This window comes from Brachyistius frenatus, unplaced genomic scaffold (genome assembly GCF_029030835.1).
Source record: "Brachyistius frenatus isolate BFR_SWC_R1_liver_20210118 unplaced genomic scaffold, ASM2903083v1 Contig_36, whole genome shotgun sequence".
Lineage (NCBI taxonomy): Eukaryota > Metazoa > Chordata > Actinopteri > Embiotocidae > Brachyistius > Brachyistius frenatus.
The window spans coordinates 169,301-195,631 of NW_027210635.1; the positions used below are offsets into that span (position 1 = coordinate 169,301).

Below are 26,331 nucleotides of genomic sequence, written 5' to 3' on the forward strand. Positions count from 1 at the left end.
AGGATAAAACCATAAATGCCATAAATCCTCCATGAACATACATTTTCTTCAGGTTCAAATGAATTTAAGAAATTTGTGAATATCTTCTCTTTTTAATAATGCATACAGACTTTGTGCCTCAGTTCAGTCCATGTTTTTGTATTGCCATTTAACACTGTGGTTCCCACTCCATCCACAGTGATGCATACTCATACAATAACCTTTGATATGGTTAGTGTCCATAATATATATGTATGTGTGTGTATATATATATATATATATATATATGTTTTTATATATGTATACATACAGTGTATTGGTCATTTTGGGTATATTATCAATAATTCTAAATATTTTTACTTTGTAAAGGCCATGTATTGATAAATACTTAGCCCGTATGTTAAGGAAATTGTATCACTTTTAAGTTTGTGTTTTAACAAAACCCTTGGTATAAGACATTTTAATACTGATGTTGGTTGGACATCTACAGGGACTTCTTTTTCTGTACTGTGGTTTTTGTAATAAGTTGTATCACTGTGGCCGCCCCCGTATTGACACTGTGGTTCAACCCCACACAAAAACATCACCCTGCACTCTGTCCATCATGAGTCACAAATGCTTTCCCTGTCGTTATAAAGCTTTTAGTATAAATCATGTACACACTCCTGAGGAGGCCTTCACAATTATAATAAAAGTAAATATAAATAGATATTATAAATGGGCATTTTACAGTAAAACAATGGACAAATGACTAAATTAAATGACAAACAAAACAACTGCAGACTAAAAAATGTCAACAGGTTCTGATGAGGCAGCAAATGGTTAATTGACCTAACACTTAATTTTTTTTTACCATTAACTCACCTATAAAAATAATCTGCATACATTAATAGGGAAATATATTAGCTTATGCAAAAAAAAAAAAAAAGCATGTTAAAAAATACCCTTCTACGTTATGTTTTTTCCTCATTTTTCAGGTTAAAATTTTGAAAACAATTCCCTTCCAATATTCCAAGTTTGAATTGGCCTGATCTTCAATTTTTGTTTTAGGCATGGTGACTTTGTGCCTTAGTTCAATCCAGGACAGGTTTTTGTATCGCTATAAATCACCGTGGTTCCAGTTATACACATTGGCACACAGTCATACAAAAACCTTTGCAGGATATAATGCCTTGTTTTCTTTTTTTTTTAACCATATTCAGCTGACACAGTTTGAAACTGTTGTCTTTTTTTCTCTTTTATTTTTAATGCCAAAAAAAGCATTTGTATCTGATGTTTAAGCTGGTCTTTCTTTAAACAAAGTTACTTAACATTTTTCTAAAAGTTTACATCACTGCTGTTTGCCATTTTTGAAGTTGCTTTTAACTCACCAGTTCCAAGGTTATAATCAATATATATAATCTATTACATTTAATTTCACACAAGTTCCCCTATAGCAGAGTAACCACAGGTGTACTTCATCACGTTAGTAAAGGAAATATCCAACTGAGTTTGACAATCAGAATACTGTTTTGTTGCCATTTAGATGTTCATGCTTTCCAGTGGTGGGAGAAGTAAGGTCTTTTACTTAAGTAAAGGCACTTGTAAGAGTAATACCACACAGTAAAAACACTCCACAACAGGTTTAAGTGCTACATTCAAATCTTTACTTAAGTATGTAAGTATTATCAGTAAAATTAACTTAAAGTATCAAAAGTGACAGTACTCATTGTGCAATAAATGTTTTACTATGGATGACGGTAGTGGTTAATATTACTGCTGCACTAATTTGCACTTTACTGTTGTAGTAATTTAAAGTTGTGCTAATTAGTTAAATCCATAATAATGCATCATATTCTATAAGATCATTTTATGTTTGTAATTTGTATGTCCTGTCAGGACCATCTAACTCTAAAAAGTCATCAAGCTCAGAAAAACAGCCTGTTGTCAGGTTTGTGACAATTCATTTTCCAGGATGGTTTTTAAAGTATTAGCTTAAGAAGTGGGAGAATTTTTCAACTCAAAGTATCAATCATTAAGGTTAAATGACTGAATTTGGTGAGACATGGTTTTGACTGCACAGGAAGGGTATGAAAACTATACTTTGAAAATAACAGGAAACGTAAAGTAAAGTTGTCAGACAAGTAAATATTCAAAATAATTGCCTCTGAGCTGTGGTGGAATGGAAGCATCAAAAAACATGACTTAGAAATTACCTCAGTTTTATACAAATGTATAGTACTTGAGTAAATCTACTTGGTTACATTTTACCACCATTGCTTTAAAAAGTGACAATCTGATGATCTCAAAGATCTTTGTCAGTGGGAGGTTTTTGTCACACGATGTATCACTGTGGCCGTTATACTGCACTGTGATACAACCCCACACATAAACTCCTCCCCGATTAACATGCCACACTCATGCCTTTACCTTAAACTATGGTGTGTACTTTATTTTAAGTCTGAGATGAAATTATGCAAACAACAGGGAAAATATTACCTGATGATTACTTTGTATGTATTTATGAGTGGTATTTTTCTGTATAATTATAAAAGGGGCTTCACTACAACCAAAATGAGGAAAAAAACTTAATGTATTACAGTGAAAAGTGCAAACTGGAAACAATGGCATTGAGCAAATTTGAATGGGAATAAAGCTAACTTGAATAAAGCTAGGAAAATAGGCTCTGACAACATTATATCCACATATTTTTCTGGCTGGATGTAGTAGTAGTAGTACTGCAAATGCTTGTATCAGTAATAAAACCACCTAGTCATTTATAAAGTCTCAAGAGTACTTTCTACCCAGTGTTTACTGTGCATCCAGCTTCCATTTCCACACCAAGTATTTATAACTATGTGAATGACTATGGCCAGCCATGCACAGCAGTGGAACATCACAATGCATAAACCAATGCTGCAATGTGACTTCTCTGCATGACAAAATACAACACCTTTGGATGTTTTTGTTTTCAAAACTAAAAATTAAAGTAACTGTGCGACATAATGAGCACTTAACCTGATTTTTTTGTTTGTTTGTTTGTTTTGTTGAGATGATATAGCCTTATTTGGGAATTCTTCCAAGAATTATAATTTTATTTTATTTTATTTTATTTTATTTTATTTTATTTTATTTTATTTTATTTTATTTTATTTTATTTTATTTTATTTTATTTTATTTTATTTTATTTTATTTTATTTTATTTTATTTTATTTTATTTTATTTTATTTTATAATTTTCGGTTTTCAGGTTGTGTGCTACATATTGTTTGCTTACTATAAATTAATGAAGGCTCAGGTTCCAATATATACTGCATACATCCTACTTCTGTCTGCAGTATATGGAACTTGCCACTGCTGAGAGGTTTTTGTAAGCCTGCAAATCACTGTGGTTGCCCCCATATACACAGTGACACAAAGCAATGCAAAAAACACACACCAGAGTAGCTCCCGCTCCTTTACAACAACAGTTATTTTTTCTTTCACAAACAGAAATATGGACAGATTCACAGTTTTTATTTAATACATAACATATTCCAAAGTCTTTTAATAAGTTGTTTAGACAATACTTGTGTGCGTACTATAATATTTTGTGTTTTGTTATGACCTGTATGATAAATTGTATTTTATGGTAGCCCTGCTTTAATTGTTACGGTAATTTAGTGACTACAACAAATGTGAAGGAAAGATTGAACTTATTTCCGATTAATTCTGCATAATCATAAATGTAATGTCTAATAGATTTACAAATACTGGAATAATGGAAACAACTAAATACAAACAATCACTTTTGTTGCCTCACAAATGATGAAGTTAAATCAGTCAAGTCACATCATATTGCAGCATTATTGCATTAAATTGAATCAGATTTTATAACTGTGACATTATATGATTTGATTTTGGTGAATAGGGAGTCTGTGCTAAGAATATGCTGGATATAAACATAATGAGTGCTGTGGCTGTTTTTTATTTCCATAATTTCCAAAACACCAATATGTTAAACATTTGATATTATCCTCAGTCATTCACTATTTACTATAAAACTAACAGGAGAAATACAGATGAGGTTCAGAACATGGTTTTTATCATGGTGTGCAACATGGTGCCATAACCTCATCCTCTACCAACTCCAACCTCAGGCATGAATGAAAGAAAAGCATGGTTGCACTGACCTCTGCAGGCTGGAAGCCATGACTTTTGTACTTGTGCCAACACCTTCTGTCAGCGAAGTCTCACAGCATTGTGTTGTGATGTGCACAAAGAGACCTGAAGATGGAAGCAAAAACAAGAGTTTCAGCTTTCAGAATTCATTTTTAAGCTTGCCATCGCTTATAGAATGCACTTTGCTTTGGTTGCTTGTTATCAGCGTCTACAAATTGTCAGACTTTAAATGCAAATACAGTGGCAGACAAATCAAACCAAACCTATCTTGTAATCTTAGCATATTGTGAGTACCCTTTTGTTCCCGATCACTGCTTTGTACTGGACGAGGACCAAATTACTGCTCACTTCATGCTCGCAAAGCCTTTCCCACCAGATGGGAGTAGTAACTCACTTTTCTGACTGTTGTTATTCAGCTGGTGTTTAAACCAAAATGCCAAAAATCTCACATTTTAAAACAAGCAAAAATGTTGCCCACGGGAACATGTTTCAAGTGGATGGTGCTGATGGGATCCTCAATGCTTATATGAAAATGATCTGTATGAGTGATATATGCTATAAAAACTACAATGATCGTCCATGTTTTCTTACATACAATATTTTGGTCCTCCAAAAATAATTTACATACAATATGTCTATGAAAGGATTAATAATCATGTAAGAAAAAGACACAATAGCAGCAGGTGGGCGTGTAAGCCACATTTACACAATAAACAAAAGTAAGACAACGTCCACCGACTTAGTTTTTTGCTGAGTAAACAATACTATGATAGCATGCTTTCACAAAGTATGCACACACTGTACAACAGCAGCTATACACTGGGTGTTACCAAAGCTAGATTGGAAATATTAGATGACAAAAGCATCAACCATTGACATAGTATTCACAGGCAAAGCAACAGCATTGGATCACCAAAATAACAGTTACTGTAGGCTATACATTTAGGTCTATTGTACGGTGTCATCCATGCATTGTTTGCTGTTTCTTTTTTTTTTTTTTATTTGTTGCACACAATATAAAAATAATTTCCCATAATTCACACTCAGTATTACTCTCCAAAGCAATAAAAAAAATATACAAACATTTGCCCAAAAAAGTATTAATAATTAGAAAAATAAATACAATTTGTACTGTTACTCAAACATAAATTGATTTGCGTCAAAATACCAGATTTACAATAAAAACAAACAATTTGAGTATTCCTGCATTAAGACGCTTTTGCTAATATTATCTATTCAACTCTACTATTCACAATAATCTCATACTTAGTTGTCAAAAACACAATATGGCAGACTTGGTGAAGTAAATCCACGATGCGTTCATCTCAACTTTGTTGGAGTAGTTCTTTACAGTTTTATTTAGAAAGTTAAGGGGGGTGTCTGTTTCGTAATTAAAACTTAACAGTGAACCTATTTCATTATTGATGTCTTCATCCTCTCCTCATTGCACCAGGTGCTGTTAGCATTAACTTCCTCCTTGATAAACGTTAGCTCCTTGCTCTCCTATTTGACGACAGGTGGTCAAGATATTTGTGAACCATCGTATCTGCTGCAAAAGATGCTGCCAGTTGTTCATTCCGACTGAAGTGTTGCTCTTTTTAATGGCCTCATAAAGAAATCAAAAAGATTTTGCATTGCCATTTTCATGTCTGTTTTGGTCACGTCCTTTGACCTTTGACCTGTCTGTTGTCGTACCTTAAATGTAATTTCTTCCTGGACTGACAGTTTGGAATCTGAGATCCGCTATTAACCACTCAATGAAACTAATATAATATGAACATAAACAGCAAAAATGTGATATCTTTTCTTCAATCATTATCTTTTCAATACTTTCAGAAGTTCAGGCCTCTCCCTCATTCTCATCAAGAAGAATTACTCTCAACTTCAACTTCAACTTCTTTAATATCAATCCACCATATGACATACAGAGTTACAGATGAACAGCATATTAGCTTATTAGTCAGGTTCATGATCATCATAAAGTAACTGATGAATTGCAGTTGTTCAACAAACAAAAAAACAAAACAAACAAAAGATACATGTTAATATATGCATTTATTGTGTTAGTTTAGAAGAAACAGGTTATTATTAGTCCTTGGTGATCAATGCTCATTTCGCATAGCCTACATTAAAATTAAACTTTCACTATAGAACACAAAACCAAAGTTTCTCAAAAGATAACGTGAGATGAAATTTTCAAATTTGCTGTGGTTAAAATGACAAATTGGAGGAGCCACAATGGTAAAAAAAAAAAAAAAGAGGACAGCAAAATAAGGATGAGGCAGAAAATGTGCTTATATAATGCTACGCTTTTCCAAATTCCTGGTGTGCAGATTCTATAAATGTTTCAAATTCTGCATTTTGTTTTAGCTTTTGTTCTTGCCTTAGTGCAGATTTGTGTATGCTGAATGCTTGTGAGCCACTTCATCCCCAGATACATGCAGATATGCAAATATGTGGTATACTACTGACAAATGTGTAACTTGCTTCAAGGAAATGTATTTGCAGTTCTGACGGTTTCTACAAAGTTCCGCTGCAGGTGTGGTCCCAGAGGTGCAGACACAGTGGGGAAGTGGCTCTCTAAAGATGACATATTTAGAAACACCAGGAAACTGAAAAGCAGCCGATCTTAACTGATAACACGTTCATGGTATGTTGACTTCAAGTGGTGTTATTTTAGATATTCTTAGAACTCTGCGTTGTGACTCAAACGACAGAACAAAATCCTAAAAGGCTTGTCAGGTTTGTCACCACTCTATTGATGGCTTACTTGTTTTATTTTTTAATGCACCAAATGTCATAATAAGGACATGGAATTACTGATGAAAGCAAACCGGCAAAAAGACGAAAGATGAAAAGCACATTTTTTTTTAGTCAAACTACAAAATACAAAACCCAACAAAGAATATGTACATTTTGTGTGGGTTTTTTTGTGCAATTTGCTGAAAAACTACACTTAATCATTGAATTAATAGTGTTCAAGAAAAGTAATCAAGAACTTCTGTAATCACTACAACAGTATAGTGCAGGGAAATGTTTTTATATAAATAATGAAGAATTTTTGTTCTTATTTCTTCATTTTGAATTTTTTTCTGCAGGTTACAATTCCATTGATCTGGTTAATCACTATTACAACCATTGACTTGAGCAATAAACAGCAGATTATTGGTTACGTACATGTTTTAAAATCTAGATGAAATGTGCATCTATCCCATCTTTTATTGTTTCTTCATCTGAAAGAAAGAAAACATAAAATTAGTCAAATATTTATAACTCATATTCACTTGCTACACGCAGTTCGTTAAATGGTGGTGAGGTTTTATATATCACTTAAAACTTGAGTTCCACAGTTTCATGCAGCTGTAGAAATGATACCCAAATGATCTGTTTCTTCAATACAGATATACCGATAAATATAAATATATAGGCCTATATATATATAGTAACCAGTTGACTTCATAGTTGGTTCAGTTTAATAATATTCTTCAAGAACGTGTACAAAAAAGTTTGTCCTGAAAACGCAGCGAAATGCTGGTAACTGGTTAGTCCAAAAGTATTTCTAATCTATTTTGTTTATTGAATTATCTGTGTTTGCATTTAAACTGACACATTTTCTGTTGTTGGAGACACTCATTACTCAGCTAATGCCACAATTGAATTAAAACAGGGCAAATTCTCTGAAAGTGATTTCACTTCACCTTATGTGTCCATCAAATCAACATCCATTTTCCCTTTTTAAACAACTTCATGACAGCCATATTTCACCGGTATGTAATACTTTTTTGGTGCCACTTCGATTTTTGACGTTTCACTGATAATTGTGTAGATTATATATTTTTGGTCTTATAATATGAAGCTTAACAGATCACTTTTTCTGCATTACAAAGGTGTTGCTTTTCAGGATTTTGTGTGGAACAATCTTGAAGTCCATCAGTACAGCCAGGAAAAAAGTAACATATTCATATATCTTTGAGCACGTCAGGTTCTTCCTGTTTGTAAAGATGGGAATAAATGATCAAACCCAGAGAAAAAAAGCCAAATAAAAAGTAGGTCAACAGATTCTTCCCTATACTTCTGACATGTTTGATGACTGTGCTTTATTTTACATCATGTGACTTTAAAGTCCGTAATAAAACTAGAGGTCAGAAAAAGCCTGCATGTTTACCTTGACCATGCTGAATATCATGCTATAGAAGAGAGAGAATATGAAGAGGAATATGAAGGAGGAGGTTGTGAACCACAGGCTGCTGAACTCATCTTCTTCAATGGCATCGTCTGTGCAGCTCAGAGCAACATTTATCTCTGACACTGAAGTAGCATCTAAGAGGATGAAGGTACAGTACAGGTGGTTAGATTAATTCTGCGCGTGTCTGCATGTTAACGAGCATCTTTAATTATGGCAATACACTTCTCTCTCTCTCGAATTGTGTGAGTCCTGATAGAAAACTAGTCCTGCAAAGCTTCTTCTTGCTTTTTATTTAGTTTTGCGATGTTATCATTAATGTACACATGTAACAAAAGTGTCTCCATGCAACATTTATTGAAAACAATCAGCACACTCATCAAGCTGTTAGACAATGGGACAAAGACAGATTGAAACATATGATGACGGTACACTACACAGCATACACTTTTGTACAATCACAGTGATTGATGACATCACAAATCACAAAGGTTTTCATGGCAGAAATAATCACAGACAGACAGAATGACACATCAGCACACAAAACCACATTTAAAGCTGAATCTACGCTGCTTTAACATTCAAGTGAATTACCTTTGGCCTTAGACACTCCTTCTGGTATCATAAAGTGTTCACTACCAGCCACCCAGACGTTGCAGTAGAACATTTTGAACTTGTTCCACTCTTCCTTGGTGGGGGCGTAAATACTTGTAACTGAGTAGCCATTTCCGATCCTCTGTGGGGGGAAGGTGAGGCCGTCAATAAAGTTCCCGTTCTCATTTTTAAGCCCATCTGACCAGGCTATGTAGTAATCCTGCAGCTCACGATTGGAGACCACACAGGCCAGAGTGACACCCTCTGAGTCGTTCTCTGGGAGGATGTGGACTTTCACTGTTGGCTGTCCCCCACCTGAAAGAGATACTTGGTTTACCAGGGAGATTAAGGCATCAGTGCTGTGTCAACTCAGATTACGCCAGTGTGGCACAGCTCTATATGAAAGGATTACTGATGGCACTCTACCAATCAGCTGTTTGTTAACATACCTCCTTTTTGCATATATATGTTGATTACCTCACAAATAAATGGAATGAAACAGATATATCATTCTTTGTAATTTGGTTTCATACCTTTTCCGCGGACAGTCAGCTCTTGGATAACCGGCATCATATCTTGTCTAATGGCAGAACAGCTCACTTTGTCGACTGTCTTCCACTCTGCGAGAGTGCGAGTCAGTTTGCTGGTTTTGCTGTTTCCTGTAGGTTCATGTCCAATTGTTCCTTTCACAGGGTGTCCATTAATCTTCCAAATGATTTCAGTTTCAGACACAGCAGGGTTGCCCTGTCCTGTGACGACGCACTTCAACTCTGTCTGGTTATTGTTAAAAATTTCTTTGGGACTCGGAGGGTTCAGTGTCACTGTGATAGGAGCTGCATGAAGGAAAGTAATAGAAAACCAATGATTCATGTTTTGTTGTGTTTTTCAGAAAAAAACATTGCAAGACATGCACAATCATTATACTGTTCGCTTCAATTTTATGTTTGATATTGATGTGATATTCACAATTGCCTTTTACCTTTTGAAGTCTTCTTTTTATATGTTTGTCCTTGGTGAGTCACGTCACAAGTGTAAACAGCTTCACTGTTCCAGTCTGTGTTGGTGATCTTTAAGATACTGACAGTTGAGTATACATCTCCAACTTTTTGGGGTTCCCATTTAGTGAAGCCAGTTACGACGTTGTCATTCTTTTTCCAATTGATTGTCAGTGTTTTAGTGGGAAGTTTCTCAACGTTACACACCAGGGTATGGGTTTCTCCACTCGGCATCGAGAGCAAATTTACCTCTGGAGGAGTTAAGTTATCTGAACACGTGAAGAGAAAAAAAACATAAAAATCTATTTCATTTTGGAAATTAATTTTCAACTGTCTGAGAATCATACAGAAATTACAGAGATTTTTTTTCAAAGACAAAAATGACCTACCGTACACTTCTACACGTTTGGTGTGTCCATTGTGAGTCACATTACAAGACAAAGATATCGGGTCAGAACTTGATACATGGACCACACTGACTCCCGTATATTTGCCGTTGTTATCCCGAGTTGAAGTGTATTGTACAGAATCCATTCTGTTACTACTGGCATTGTTCCACTGAAAAGTCAGACTTTTTGGGAAGAAGTCACGTGCCAGACAGCCGAAAATGATTTGACCAGTCCCAGAATCACACGGAATCAGAGGGAACACTTCTGGAGAAGAAATTGTTTCTGTGAAAGAAGAGGGAGTTTGAAGTTTAGAATACATAAATACATTTATATGTAATTTCAGAAACACAGATGATGACAGCTCTTAAAAGCTGATTACAAAAAAATAACAAAAATAATCAAAATGACAACATTTCTCAAGCTCGCCATTTAAAATAATAAATACAATTTAAAAAAAAAATTGTTGTAAATCATTGCGCTATTTATTATTTCTGTGTATCTGGTTAGAAACGTGGGTCGGTCAATAGTTAAAATACTAAAACATGGCTTCTGCCACCATTTTAACCTGCCAAAGCAACACAGCAATTAAGACCTTGAAAAAATAATAATGTACTGTTTTAGCATCTTATGTGTGCTTGTTCTGTTTTTCAGTACACATATACATACAGTATATTAGATTTGATAAATATTATCTAAAAACAGTACAAAGTCAATAAAATGTATATTATAATTAGTAATTAATTTCATCCCTGTGTTATTTATGTAAATATATATATATATATTTCAAAAGTATCTTGTTAATGTCTTTAGTCGGATCAGTACTTTACCTCCCGGTAAAATGAATATGCCACCCCAACCCCCGCATCAAAATTTCACTTTTAGATATCCTGCAAGATTTTAGACCATTAGGTTCTAGATATTTACTGTATTTATGTAACTAGTAAAATAACAACAAATATAATGCTGAATTATATACTGCAAATCAATGTGTACATTTTCATTTGCAGGCCAGCGACATTTCAACTAAGATCAAATCAAACCACATCCTGCATTAAGTCACAATGTTTGAGATGAATGTTAACAAATTCTTTTTAAGAAACAGCAGCTTTAGAAAAACATCTTGTCAGCTCTGTGTTATCTGCTGTGCCATAAGAAAGTTCAATAAAATATGTAAGTTGAACTCCTCGACTATGTTTAAAACACGTTTAAAATACAAGAATAAAGCAGTAACAGCAAATGACATGTTTAAAGGGGGCTTACCTGAAGATACTGTGACTTCGGTCCCTTGACCCCAGTAGTCAAAAGCATCACAGTGCTCCATCTCCAGTCACTGCTGGAACAAAAACCTGTTGCATCACAAAAACACTTGAAAACCTCAGTAACTATATGAAATACATAGAAATACTGGGTTGTGGGAGATCTGGTGTCATCATGTGAAAATATTTTTTGCGTTGATTGTCGCACAGTTTTTAAAGTTAGGATTTATAGGAAGACAACATTGATATCTGTACACTAACTATGAATTAAGACTGCCAATTAACAAACTTTTAAATATAAATCGGCTTCTTGGAATTTGCAGACACAGTATTTAACTCATGTTCCAGTGAAAAATATTGGATTCTGTTTTGTTTTCCATTATCATAATGGATAAGTATAAGATTTCTGCTCCTAGGTTTTTGTATGGGTGTTTATCTCAGTGCCCCCCACCCCAAGATACACTTTGATAAACACTACTACAAAAACCCAACACTGTTTGCTGCACTGGAGAGTGAGGAGCCATCAGTCGGTAAGAATGAAACAAAACCTAAATTCTAACCAACAAACTATATTTAAGGTTAACTTTTGGATGGATTTCCATTTTATATTAATATTCTTTTAAAACCTATTAATCATTGCTTTTCGTAATTCATCAATATTTTGCTTTGAAAGACTGTGCTATCTCTTATGTACTTTTTACAAGCGTATAAAATGATATTTAGAGGCGTACCTGTTGAAAGAAGTTTTACAAAACTTTCCCTCTGTGAGTGCGGTGACATCTGCAGCGTTTTGTGCACAGCTCTGTGGCTTTCTGAATCACTGTGGCTTCCGAGCACAAAAATAAACTGCAGAGTCTTCAGCAGTCAGGCTGTTCATGAGCAGATGCACCTGATCCATGTTGTTGTCTCTGGAAATGGTGAAGCGATTCTTGACAGATGTGGAATACAATTTATTGCCTCCAGTCGGAGCAGAAATGTGAGCAACCCACTCCAGTCCTTTTCCTTCAGCTTGTCTGATCCAGCTGATATGAGCAGAGTCGTCTGATATTCCTGAATATGTACAGGTCAGCTTGTGGGACTCTCCGGGCAGCTTTACCACTGGTTCAGACTCGGTCAGAGTCTGACTGCAAACACCTGGAAGAAGAGCAGCATGGTCAGAGCAGAAGCAAACATAAACCTAGACACTAAAACAGAGCGCAGAAGGGAGGTATTCACCAGAAATCAGTGGTAGCAAGAGACACGTTATACATGTCGTTAAAGTCATCGTGAAAAATGTGTTGTAGAGTTGGTGGTTTGGTGTAACTTCAGCTTTCTGAGAGCTAAATATTGATGGCCAAGATCAAGATTTGCATTGGCACCTCCTCACACTTTCAAAATAAAGGAGGGAATAATAATTCAAAAATTGCGAGTGAGATTTGACCTCAACGTATATTTGCGTTGATCATAAGAAATTTCCATTCATGGAGTGTTGAGCATAATATTTTATTTTAATTATAAAACAAAATGTAATTGATGGTTTAGGTTGGACAAGACACACAGAATAAATGAAACAGGGTGGATCCAGTATCTGGTGCCTCCAATAATACAGCTTTTACAAGTCTGACATGATTGGACCGTATAAGCTACCATTTAAATACTTGTAATTAATGCAACACAGCATAACTGAACAGGAGTCCTGATGTGTTTTTAGTCTCTTCATACAATGAAGTGAGGGACAAATTTGGTCACATCAGCGTTCCATCAACCCTCCAAACTGCTTGACTTTTTCATGATCAGAGTGCAGCTTTTTTGTGTGTGTTTCTAAACAAGGCAACGCACATGAAAGATCAATAACTACATTATGTGTTGATGTCACAGGAAACCATTACAGACACTTGAAGAATGGATTCAAATACTGGTGTGTGCATGTGATTTACTCAACAACCATTGACGCCATTCTGGAACCACAACTAAACACAGCACATTTATATTCACATCAACAGACATTTTAATCTTCACAGTTTATCAGAACAAGAGCTGCACAAAAATCTGTTTAAAATACATTATGTTTCTCTGAATGTGTAGATGATGTTGAACTAAACTTTATTCCATCAATGAGAACAAACAAACATTTGCCTTGATGTTGAGTTTTTGTACAGCGTTGCTTCCTCCTGTGTCACTGTGTCTCTCGGGCACAATAATAAACAGCAGAATCCTCAGTCGTCAGACTGTTCATCTGCAGATACACCTGCTTCATGCTGTTGTCTCTGGAGATGGTGAACCGGCCTTTAACTGACTGAGAGTAGTAGATGTAGCTACTGCCACTGCTGATATAAGCAATCCATTCCAGTCCTTTTCCAGCTGGCTGTCTGATCCAAGCGTTCCATAATCACCACTAAACCCTGAATATGTGCAGGTCAGTCTGTGGGAGTCTCCGGGCCTTTTAACAACTGGTTCAGACTCAGTCAGTGTTTGACCCTCAGTGCCTACAAAAATATAAACAGCTCATTAGATCAATCACATTGTCTTCATGGCAGTTTTTCCAAAATAATTTAATGTCCTTACCAGCAAAGATGCAAAACACAATGAGCAGAACAACTGAATAAAAAGGTCTGATCATTGTAAAAGTCACTTGTTTCTGTCCAGTCTGCAGAGTGGATGTCAGATTGAGTTCCTGACCTTTGTTCTGCAACACATATGAAGAGATGGAAGATATCAGTTTTGCATTGACTCCTCCTCAAAGAGAAACATACCTGATTGCACACATCTCTGAACACTGACAAATATCATTGTAGTATGATTTGTTTAGATTTGTTTTTTAAAGTAATTATTTCATGTTATTCAATCTAAAAAAAAAAAAAGTAACAGTTCATATTTTCATGATTGACTGTATCAAATGATGAGGTGAAAAAAAATGTGTGACAGTGTAAAATCATGAATGAATTGTGACTCCAATCTGCAGCTCCTGTAGTTTTATGGAGTTTTATATTGATTTTATTCTTTTGGTTCACTCGCACTACTTTCGTTGCACCGTCTCCAGATCAGTTTACCAAAAGCTCAGCACAACACTGATGTGAACACAGTGGAGCAATTAAAGAGACAGATTCTCCTTCTGGAGACAGTGGAGACTTAAACCAGTGCTTAAAGACACTAAATATTGGATTAGGATTCTCAGGTGACTTCTTGTCCAGGTGACCATTTTGGGTCAGATATTTAAGGAATATCATACATAAATGTCCTCTTACAATATATTCATTGTTTTAAACTAATAGTTTGAAATCTTAATTGGAAACATTAAGTATTACTGTTGTAAAAACATGTTATTTGTTACCCTATGAAACAGGAAGTCACAAACCACAACAGCAGCTGTTTCTTTTATAGCATACATATTTACATGCATTTTATGGTTGTGTTGTCCCAATTAATATGTTGTACTGCCACCTGTAGGTCATTGTCAAATATTGTTTGAGCTTCTACTTCTAAAAAAGTGTGTTCATTAGTGACAGTTACAGTCTCAGATATTACATGCAGTTGCTTTTATATGACTGTGAAAAGCACATATTTATTATTAGCCTGCTATTGTGTTTTATAACAAAGAAAAACATTAAAAAATGAAGGGATGTAACATTGTTTCATGAAAGTTTTGATGTTGACAACAAAGCTGCCAACAGTGTATTTGTCTGTATTTGAGTCAGTAGGGTTATTTTACATTTCTGTGGGTATATTGGTGGTTTGTACTAATATTGAATCAAAAAGGAATCCAGACCTTTATTTATTAATATCTTTATGTTGTGAAATCTAAACTGCTGACTGAAGAGAAAACAAATTCTATCATTTAATTTGTAAACGGTGGAATTCATGGAAAACAAAGCATTTTTTCATTTCATTTCATTTGTTGGTTGTTGAAAAAAAAATAGTGAATTCAAAGGGTGAGCTGAATGTTTGTTGTTATTATTTCTCTTTCCAAGTAAAAAAAAAAAAAAGTAAAGAGAAAAGAAAACTTTATGTTGAAGAGGTTTGACATTTTAATTGAGTAGTCGTGTAATTAGTTTGTTGTGGTGTTTATACAAAGTATTTCAATGATTGGAGTAGCCATATCGTCATATTGTATCATGCAATTATTTTAGACTCATTTTCCATATTTTCAGAGCAGTATGCAGTACAGTAATAGTTTGTTTGTCCTTTTCACAGATGTTCAGACACTGAGAGGTTTTTGTTCAGGTCTGCTGATGGTTTGTGTTACTGTGACTCTCTGGCACAGTAATACACAGCAGCGTCTTCAGGCTGCATATTCTGTCCATTTAGAGTCACTATTTTGCTGGAGGTGTCTAAGTCGATACTGAACTTGTTCTTCAGTGAATCTTTGTAGTATGAATCTCCAGTATATTTCATTCCAATCCACTCCAGTCCTTTCCCTGCAGGTTGTCTGATCCAAGCTGTCCAGTAGCTGCTGAGAGAATAAGAGACCTGACAGGTGATGGTCAGACGTTGACCTGGCTGCACAGTCACAGAGGCTGGCTGTGTCAACTGTTCACACTTCACACCTGTTGAAGGAAAGAATTATGTTACAAATGATCAAGTTATATTGTAAAGGAAGAACCTCTGACTGAGAAATCCAAAGAGACTCACAGGATCCAGCTGCAAAAAGCAGCAGCAGAGCTACAGACAACATGATTTTAGTTGATCCTGATGTGCTGAGAACTCCACTGACAGTCTGATGTCATGTTTTTATAGCTGAGTAAAAAGGCAGGCCACTGAGTTTGCATAGAATTAATCAAACATATGACGCATCAGTGCTGTTCTAACTGGAGCCAAAAAAAAGTTTGGTCAGCAGAGTGAATACATGCATGTAAATCAGCTCGGCTTCATGTCATATTTTCATTTCATCACACCCTCTACTTCTGCAACATTTAGAAAATAACCTTCCATTTACCGTAATGAAATAACTGTCAGCTGTGCTGTTACTGGCAACTATTAATGTCTAAATATATTGTATTACATTATTATCATAGTTTAATTATGAACATGGATACATGGTTAGCCATACTTCCAATGTGCTTATATTTTCAGATTTTAATTTTAAAACAATGTGAATTGTTTCCTTTAGAGAATTAATTAACTGTAAACATTTCCTATATCAGATTCATAATCACCTTTGATTCAAACATTGTATTTGTAAAGGAAGAATATTTCTATTATTTTATTTCGCTACTTTACTTTGTTTCTGTTATGCTCATATTTTTATTCTATACTTTTTTAAGAAATATTATATTTTAATTTGTAGTAAATATATTTTGTAATAGATTGATTTAACAGGATTGCTGTACTAATATATTGACAAATTATCTTTTTATCATGTTTTGTGATGTGTTTATTATTTTGTGGTAATTTTTCATGGGAACAGTTTTTCCTCTGGTGGCTTCATGTTACAAGTGTTCAGACACTGAGAGGTTTTTGTTCAGGTCTGCTGATGGTTTGTGTTACTGTGGATCTCTGGCACAGTAATACACAGCAGCGTCTTCAGGCTGCATATTCTGTCCATTTAGAGTCACTATTTTGCTGGAGGTGTCTAAGTCGATACTGAACTTGTTCTTCAGTGAATCTTTGTAGTATGAATCTCCAGTATATTTGCTACCAATCCACTCCAGTCCTTTCCCTGCAGGTTGTCTGATCCAAGCTGTCCAGTAGCTGCTGAGAGAATAAGAGACCTGACAGGTGATGGTCAGACGTTGACCTGGCTGCACAGTCACAGAGGCTGGCTGTGTCAACTGTTCACACTTCACACCTGTTGAAGGAAAGAATTATGTTACAAATGATCAAGTTATATTGTAAAGGAAGAACCTCTGACTGAGAAATCCAAAGAGACTCACAGGATCCAGCTGCAAAAAGCAGCAGCAGAGCTACAGACAACATGTTGGTACTGAAGGTGATCTGATGGGAGCTTCTCTTCTTCTGCTGCAACTGACAGCATGATATCAAGTCTTTATATAAGACTGACAGGAAGTTGGATTTGCATAGGATTTGTTGGGTTCCTTAAGTGCCCTGAGATGTCGTAAGTTATGATTTGGTGCTAAAATAAACACAAATTTTGAAATCCATTTTCTCCACCACCTCCGGCGTTGAGGCTCTGGGGGTCCTGTCCTATCTCCTACATCCATCCGGGACATCACTATACTAAGCAATCTCTCATCGTCAGAGTCTAACCGCCAAATCTTAAGTCAAACTGTCATTACTTCAATAAATTGTTTTCCACTCCCAATGATCTCTCCTTATTGATATGAATCAATAGCTGCACAAATCCCCTTTCAATAAAACTGTCTTATTGTGTGTTTGAGTGAGTGGATGATAATGAATTATACTTGGTGTTTGTGAATATGAAATGGAAACAGTTCATTTTTACTTGGTTTAATGTGTTGAGTTGTTGTACAGCGTTGCTTCCTCCTGTGTCACTGTGTCTCTCGGGCACAATAATGAACAGCAGAATCCTCAGTCGTCAGACTGTTCATCAGAAACACCTGCTGTCTGCTGTTGTCTCTGGAGATGGTGAACTGGCCTTTTACTGACAGGGTAATGGATGTAGACACTGCTGTCACTAATAGTAGAAATCCATCCCAGTCCTTTTCCAGCAGCCTGTCTGATCCAAGCGTTCCAGTAATGTCTACCAAACCCTGAATATGTGCAGGTCAATCTGTGAGAGTCTCCGGGCCATTAAATGACTGATTCAGACTCAGTCAGTGTTTTGCCTTCAGTACTTGCAGATAAACAGCTCATTAGCTCCTAGAGACTCACAGGATCCAGCAGCCAGCAGCAGCAGCAGAGCTACAGACAACATGTTGGAACTGAAGGTGATCTGATGGGAGCTTCTCCTCTTCTGCTGCAACTGACAGCATGATATCAAGTCTTTATATAAGACTGACAGGAAGTTTGATTTGCATAGAGGATAGTGACAGGTTATAAAAGTTATGGGATGTTATGTTATGAAGCTACAGCTGTGAATTGTGTTTAAAAAATTTTTTTTTAAAAAGGCACATTCATGGGGCATTAATTCAATTTTCAACTTTTCCAACAGGTGTCCAATTTCAGCACTGTAATGATAACCACCATAACCTGAACAGGTCTAGCTCATCTTAGACTTTTTAAACACAGATTCAGACATTTAACCAGCTCATTTAGGACTCTATTGCAATCCTTTTTATCTTTCCAACCTGATGCCTGATACAGATAATAGTTGGAATGAGGAAAAAAAATTTAATCATCGAGTCAGATCATTGTAAAAGCTAATTAAAAGCTAATTTTCCTTTCCCTTACTTGTTTTTCACTCACAATTGATTGGGTCCATGTTCTGCACTCTGCAACACATACTGTATGTACGAAAGAGGGATTTGATCTGTATCAGCTTTCAAAGAAATGCAAACAAAGTCTCACACGAAATAGATGATTATGATATCATGATATGATATATCATATCATGTCTCCTGATATGTTTCCTAAAACTGTATTAGAACGGTGCATGCATCCTGCTTATTTCTTTTTATTTAATTTCTGCGCATTATTTTACAGCTGCGGTTATTAAACATAAATATTAATCATCACATGTATTTGAAAAATGTAAAACATTTAAATAGGTAGGCCGAAACCATCAGTTTCCAAATTTTGTTTATTTTATTTTTGTGTTCAGAGCCTTTGCAGTGGCTCTCTAAATTATAACCAGGGGCAATTTGTTTGCTTTAATTGTCCTCGAGAACCTGATTGGAATCCACCTGTGACAAATTGTATTAATTGGATTTACAGTAGTTTGAATCCAGCAGCAGCAGCATCGGCAGCAGCAGAGCAACTGAAGCCTGCTTCTATTGAATTCTCTTTTTCTGCTGCAACTAACAGCATGAAATGAATTCTTCACAAGAGAGGTGAGGAAGTTTGAATTGTATAATAATTTCACTGGATTGTTCGAATCCATGGATTCATTAGTTTGCCAAAATTACCCATACACTTGTATCCAATTTAAATTGGACATTCGTGTGATTGATAATGTCTTTATATTTGTGACAGTGCTTTTATTACATGTTCTGAGTAGTTAGACCTGGCCAGTAAATGTTGGAGTCCGACCTGGATGGTCCTACAGTCATGTTAAATGTCAAAAGATGTCTATATTTTTAAACTTTTTACACCTAAATGGCTACAAAACCATTTGTATTTCCCTTTGTGACTATGCTTGCCCTATAAAACACACAGAACCATCTGTAATTTTAATATTGCACTGTCCGTTGTGTCTTTCACTCTTAAATTTGATCAAACAACTTCAAAACAAATTCAGTTTTTTTGGTCATGTTGTGCTCAGTTTGTTTCCTCTTAATTATCAATTCCTTGATAGTTAAGATATAACAACAAATGTTTTGCAATACAAAAACAGATGGAATCATTTAAAATATATATACATATATATGTATATATATTTAACAGTGCGTTGCTGTAAAGCTCATGTTGATGAAACCCATTAAAAAGAGGAAGTCCCAAACCACCACCACAGCTGGTTCTTTCACTCTGTTTTTTCCTGTATGTGATGGTGTTCTGTCAAACTGGTTTGGCTCCTGCTACCCCCTGCTGGTGACTGAAAGTTGTTTGAGGTTTTTGTAAAGCTTTTCGGGTCACCCTGAGCACTGTGATTCCTTGGCACAGTAATACACAGCAGAGTCTTCTGGCTTTAAGTTGGACAGTCTCAGATACGCCATGTTGTTGCTGTTATCTCTGGTGATTTCTATTCGTCCTTGCACACTGCTGGCATAATCAGTTTTACTTGCATCGCTATAGATGCGCCCAAGCCATTCCAGAGCTTTTCCTGCAGGTTGTCTGATCCAGTGCATACTGCAGCAGCTAAATGTGAAGGCAGATCCCCTGCAGGAGAGACTGAGGGTCTCCCCAGGCCTTTTCATTGCTGGACTAGAAGGGATGGACTCCATACTCTGACCTGAACAACCTGATGAGATGAAGAATAACAGAAGAAAGTTAGAAAATCATCTTGGACGGTTTCTGGTATCACTGACTGACCATCAGTTGATGTTTCCTGATAAAACAGCAAGAAGCAGGAGAACTCACAGGTCAGAGAGAGAGCAAGCAGCAGAAGAGTGAGTGTGTTCATCATCATGTGGCTGAAGATGTGACCTCTGATGCTCCACACAGAGTACAAGAGCAGTCAGCAGGACAGAAGTACACTGCACACACTGAACATTTGCATCAGGATACTATAAGGAGGGAGTGGCTCATGTAGCAACACAGTGTTATACCTCAATTTAATTGTATAATGGCAACAAATTTCCCTCTGCACAACATATTCACCACAATCCAGTTCAAGATTTGACACGAAAACAAAATGAGGAAAAATGTTACAGTATATGTTACAGATGTTTGTTAAATTATTATGTTGCAAAGCAAGGTATGAGGTCAGCTGGTGAAGAACGAGAAGGTCAAAACATCACAGAAGGGAGACAGAAAATTATTTATTATGAAACATCAAAAGAAATTACAGCCTCCAAACTGAAAGAAAAGGTAAAAAAAAAAAAAATTGAGGGACAAGATTGAAACTGTTACTCTTAACATGTCAAATGGTTAAGTGTTGTGCATTCAGAGAACCTCCCCCCCAAATTTTGTTTTTTAATTTTTGTGTTCAGAGCCTTTGCAGTGGCTCTCTAAATTATAACCAGGGGCAATTTGTTTGCTTTAATTGTCCTCGAGAACCTGATTGGAATCCACCTGTGACAAATTGTATTAATTGGATTTACAGTAGTTTGAGTCCAGCAGCAGCAGCAGCAGCATCGGCAGCAGCAGAGCAACTGAAGCCTGCTTCTATTGAATTCTCTTTTTCTGCTGCAACTAACAGCATGAAATGAATTCTTCACAAGAGAGGTGAGGAAGTTTGAATTGTATAATAATTTCACTGGATTGTTCGAATCCATGGATTCATTAGTTTGCCAAAATTATCCATACACTTTTATCCAATTTAAATTGGACATTCTTGTGATTGATAATGTCTTTATATTTGTGACAGTGCTTTTATTACATGTTCTGAGTAGTTAGACCTGGCCAGTAAATGTTGGAGTCCGACCTGGATGGTCCTACAGTCATGTTAAATGTCAAAAGATGTCTATATTTTTAAACTTTTTACACCTAAATGGCTACAAAACCATTTGTATTTCCCTTTGTGACTATGCTTGCCCTATAAAACACACAGAACCATCTGTAATTTTAATATTGCACTGTCCGTTGTGTCTTTAACTCTTAAATTTGTTCAAACAACTTCAAAACAAATTCAGTTTTTTTGGTCATGTTGTGCTCTGTTTGTTTCCTCTTAATTATCAATTCCTTGATAGTTAAGATATAACAACAAATGTTTTGCAATACAAAAACAAATGGAATCATTTAAAATATATATATATTTAACAGTGCGTTGCTGTAAAGCTCATGTTGATGAAACCCATTAAAAAGAGGAAGTCCCAAACCACCACCACAGCTGGTTCTTTCACTCTGTTTTTTCCTGTATGTGATGGTGTTCTGTCAAACTGGTTTGGCTCCTGCTACCCCCTGCTGGTGACTGAAAGTTGTTTGAGGTTTTTGTAAAGCTTCTCGGGTCACCTTGAGCACTGTGTTTCTGGCACAGTAATACACAGCAGAGTCTTCTGGCTTTAAGTTGGACAGCCTCAGATACACCATGTTGTTGCTGTTATCTCTGGTGATTTCTATACGTCTCTGCACACTGCTGGCATAATTTGTTTTACTTGCATCATAGTAAATAAGCCCTAGCCATTCTAGGGCTTTTCCTGCAGGTTGTCTGATCCAGTGCATGCCAAACTGACTGAAATCAAATCCAGTTCCTCTGCAGGAGAGACTGAGGGCTTCCTGTGGCTTTTTTAACTGTGGAGTGGATGGAGTTGACTCCAGAGCCTGAGCGTTCAAACCTGCAAAAAAAAAAAAAAAAAACAGAAGTACAAACAAGTGAAAACAAGAGATAAAAGACAGCACAATAAGAAATAAATATTTCAGTGAATTGCGACATGAATAAACTTACAGGGTAGAAAGAGCACTGACAGCAGAACAGACAGTTTGACCAGCATCTTGAAAGTGAAGGTGTGAACAAAGTCTTCCCAACATTGAAGATGACAGCCAGTCAGGAGGAGGACAGAAGGACAGTCAGGAGGAGGACAGAAGTAGCCTGTGCCCTCTGGATTTGCATTGGGATTTAAAGAGGGAGGAGCTAATATATGTGGCTCAGCTAATTTCAAATGCAAGTAAAAAAGGTTTCTCTAATAAACAAGGACCTGCGGGTCCTGCAGCACTTGTGCTTTTGTAACTGCTAAAATAATTACAGCATCAAACCAAAGCCCAGATATTTTGGACCAATCCATGTAGTTAAAATTACATCTGAATGACTATGAGGGTGAGATACAAGTAGATGTAAACACACACACACACACACACACACACACACACACACACACACACACACACACACACACACACACACACACACACACACAGCACAAAAATCAGAGATTTAATCTTATAGCCCTTTATATTTCTCTTCTGTATGATGAGTTAGAAGAAAATTGCAAGTTAAAGAATTTCATTAATAATTTGTTGTTTAAATTTAAGGCTATAATCAAAAAAAAATTGTTTATTGAGGTAAATATCATTAACTTTAAATAATTTAAAGTTAATGGTAAATAGAAAAAAAAATATTTTTCTCATGGCCAACAGCTGGACATGGTCAATCACACATCCAACAAATTACATCAATGTGCTGTATTCAAGTTCAGAGCGTCAGTAACAGAGCCTTGGCATTGTGCATGCTGTCTCGCTGTAATGACTCACTGTCACTCCATAAAGTATAGATTTCATTGTTAGTTTTACTTGTCTTCATACAAACATTATTTAAACACTGCATGTGTTTGAATATGTAAACTTCACATATTTTTTTCATTCAGTGCCAAAGCAGGAATTAGTACCAAGTGTGACTGTCCTGACAACAGAATCAAATATTTTCTAAAAACTTACAAAATTGTTGTTAATTAATATTACAGCAAGTCAATTCTCAGCACAGAATTTAAATGATGTCACAGGAATGAGGCGAACACAATGAGTGGGCAACTGTGAAGGGAATGCTTTTCTATTAAATGTTATGTTGATGATGGCATTCTTATGTTATTCGTTCATTTGTTTTTTTCCTATTATTAAAATTGCATCTTTTCATCAGAATAAGGACTATTCTTTTCACATTTCAGTTTTTTTAGTAGATGATTGACCTGATTGGAAATCATCTGTGGTCTGAGGGTTCCTCCTCTGGTGGCTTCATGTTACAAGTCAAGTGTTCAGGCACTGAGAGGTTTTTGTTCAAGTCTGCTGATGGTTTGACTCATTGTGGGCTCTCTGGCACAGTAATACACAGCAGCGTCTTCAGGCTGCATATTCTGTCCATTTAGAGTCAGTGTTCTGCTGGAAGAGTCTGAGGCGATACTGAACTTGCTTTTCAGTGACTCTTTGTAGTATGTGGGGTATCCAACATGTGCATCACCAATCCACTCCAGTCCTTTCCCTGCAGGTTGTCTGCTCCACATTGTTCTGTAGCTGCTGAGAGAATAAGAGACCTGACAGGTGATGGTCAGACGTTGACCTGGCTGCACAGTCACAGAGGCTGGCTGTGTCAACTGTTCACACTTCACACCTGTTGAAGGAAAACATGTTGAATATTGAATCAGTGTAACAACAGTCAGTGTGCTGTGATCATACTGTCAGTGTCTCTGCCTCAGTGAGACTCACAGGATCCAGCAGCCAGCAGCAGCAGCAGAGCTACAGACAACATGTTGGTACTGAAGGTGATCTGATGTCGCTGACTGCGTGACACTCTAGTCTTTATGGTAATCTATGAGGAAGGTCCATTTGCATATATAAAAAAACACTGGCAAGTTATGTAACAATGACGGCCTTTTTCCTAAGTAGGAAAAAACTCGATGACAATTATTTGTGACATACTCATTTTGTCATTAAAGGAAAGAAAATCAAATTTAATGCAGACATGAGAAGAACACGTATCTTCTCATTCGACTCCCAGAAGTACATTTCACCAAATGTGTAACTATTAATTTAAGCTAGATCGTGGATTCTGATTGTCTTTTTGTGGGTATTAAAATATATGTCTTAACCCATAAGTCCAACAGTTCAGGGTGTATTCATATTTGTTACTTTAGCGATTCAATATGAGTGTTGATTTTTAATTGTTATTCGGCATCAAAAAACACTTCTATCAGTAAGTGCTATTCATTTAAACGATCTGTAAGAAAAAGTGATTATTAGTCCCAACAATACCTTGAAACTATTTTTAAAAGGCTGAGGCAGTCTCAATCGAACTGACACTCTCAGCATTATTAAACAAGAAGTCAAAAATGACTTGCCGCTGTCATTATGTGTGATGTTTTGTGTAAATGTTGAGTACCATTGACTGCTCTTCATCCTGTTTTAGAGCTGCTACACTGCCCTCTGGTGGTTTTCGTAAAGCCTCTCATAAGGGAAGTTTTCTGGTAGTTTGATAAACAATAAAACAGGAAAATGCAAAATACAAAAGATGTGACCCTGAATGATCCACATAAAGTACAAGAACAGTAAGTAGGAACATGTTTCTGCTTTAATCAGACAGTTGGAATAGCATTTAACTGCATCATCTGCCATATCACTGATGCTACAAGGTTTTGTAAGTAAAATTGCTTTTAATTAATTATTTGTCTCAAGGTTTTAATCTTAGTTAACGCAGAAATAAATTCATATAGCTATTATATAAACCCTTTTTCCATATTAGCATTTTTCAAAGATTTTGGGTATGACGACCTCTAATCGGTTTAATCATACATTACTAATAATAGATTAGTGATATATCAAGTATTGTTCGTGATTAAAAAAAAAAAAAAAAAAATCCTGTTAAAACACCACAGTAGTCAAAACAGGTTTCAGTTCTGTTCTCTGTAACTGCAGAGAAAAGTGTGGATTTGCATGGAATGAGAAATTTTAATGTCAGAAATCACATTGCGAACCACCAGCTGAGAGTCCTGGGCCGCATCTGCTGCAATTTCAGTATCACAACCTGCTTATGTTTAACTATCTCACGGTCACATGCAAAACAAAACAGTCAAGCATCATTAGTCAAGCAACTACATTGACTAAGACTGCTCAGAATTAGAAATGCATTATAAGGCCAACAAAAGAAATGTCACACACCAAATAGTACCAGTGGAAGGGCATTCTGATTAAACTAATTGCCAGAGCTAATAAAAATCATAGCCATGCTCCATCCTGGTCCATCATTCATCAATGCCTCTTTCATCCATTCTAACTCCTAACGTGCACATTGTTGTTCTATTGTAACAAGGCCGCATGCCAAGAACAGTAAATATTTACACCATTCCATGCCTTAATATTAAATCTTAAATCTCAATTCTGTGATAACTGATTCTTGTTTATAAAGGGAGTGAATTTGGACACAGAAACAACAATTCAGACATTACAGACAAACGTATCTGTTGTCACCAGGATTTTTTTTTTTTTTATGTTATAATTCAGTTGTTTCATTAATAATATATGATGTTGCTCAGATCAGACGTGTGACTCAAAATAAGTTTTCAAACAGCATGTCATGTTTTAGAGGTTTTGTCAGTGTTTTTTTTTTTTTAATTTTCATCTCTCTGAGGATGCATGTGTGCAATACAGTACATGAGCCACTTCACGCCTGGACGCCTGCTGACATGCAACTAGATGCAGTGAAATATGAGTGTCTGGCTT

At 36.0% G+C, this 26,331-nt stretch overlaps 2 protein-coding genes and 3 gene segments (V, D, J or C); all 5 read right to left on the reverse strand.

The window, feature by feature from the left end:
- ighd (immunoglobulin heavy constant delta) overlaps positions 1-16,202 on the reverse strand; it is a 28,101-nt gene extending 11,899 nt beyond the window's left edge. Inside the window, exons 1-2 of one of the 3 annotated variants that reach the window (XM_069701109.1) lie at positions 16,144-16,202; positions 15,774-16,058 (exon numbers count right to left, since the gene is read on the reverse strand). In XM_069701109.1, the coding sequence (XP_069557210.1) occupies positions 15,774-16,058; positions 16,144-16,186 (328 nt within the window). In that variant the 5' untranslated portion in view covers positions 16,187-16,202. Of the gene's footprint in view, positions 1-15,763; positions 16,059-16,143 lie in introns of those variants that run through there. The other 2 variants (XM_069701108.1, XM_069701111.1) reach the window with 2 other exon arrangements.
- On the reverse strand, positions 6,155-14,168 carry LOC138622368 (immunoglobulin gamma-1 heavy chain-like). Its single transcript, XM_069701113.1, is given in 10 exon segments — positions 6,155-7,351; positions 8,284-8,420; positions 8,896-9,210; positions 9,429-9,728; positions 9,875-10,159; positions 10,280-10,561; positions 11,540-11,590; positions 13,696-13,902; positions 13,905-14,000; positions 14,080-14,168. Coding segments are annotated over 10 exon segments (1,743 nt in total). The 5' UTR covers positions 14,135-14,168; the 3' UTR covers positions 6,155-7,336.
- Positions 16,203-16,938: 736 nt separating the features above from the next.
- Positions 16,939-17,460, reverse strand: LOC138622366 (Ig heavy chain V region XIG14-like). The segment is given in 2 exon segments: positions 16,939-17,299; positions 17,385-17,460. Coding segments are annotated over 2 exon segments (348 nt in total).
- Positions 17,461-22,062: 4,602 nt separating this feature from the next.
- On the reverse strand, positions 22,063-22,619 carry LOC138622565 (Ig heavy chain V region 3-like). The segment is given in 2 exon segments: positions 22,063-22,463; positions 22,574-22,619. Coding segments are annotated over 2 exon segments (447 nt in total).
- A 1,254-nt stretch (positions 22,620-23,873) lies between these two features.
- LOC138622566 (Ig heavy chain V region 5A-like) lies at positions 23,874-24,364 on the reverse strand. The segment is given in 2 exon segments: positions 23,874-24,226; positions 24,322-24,364. Coding segments are annotated over 2 exon segments (396 nt in total).
- Between the last annotated feature and the right edge of the window lie 1,967 nt (positions 24,365-26,331).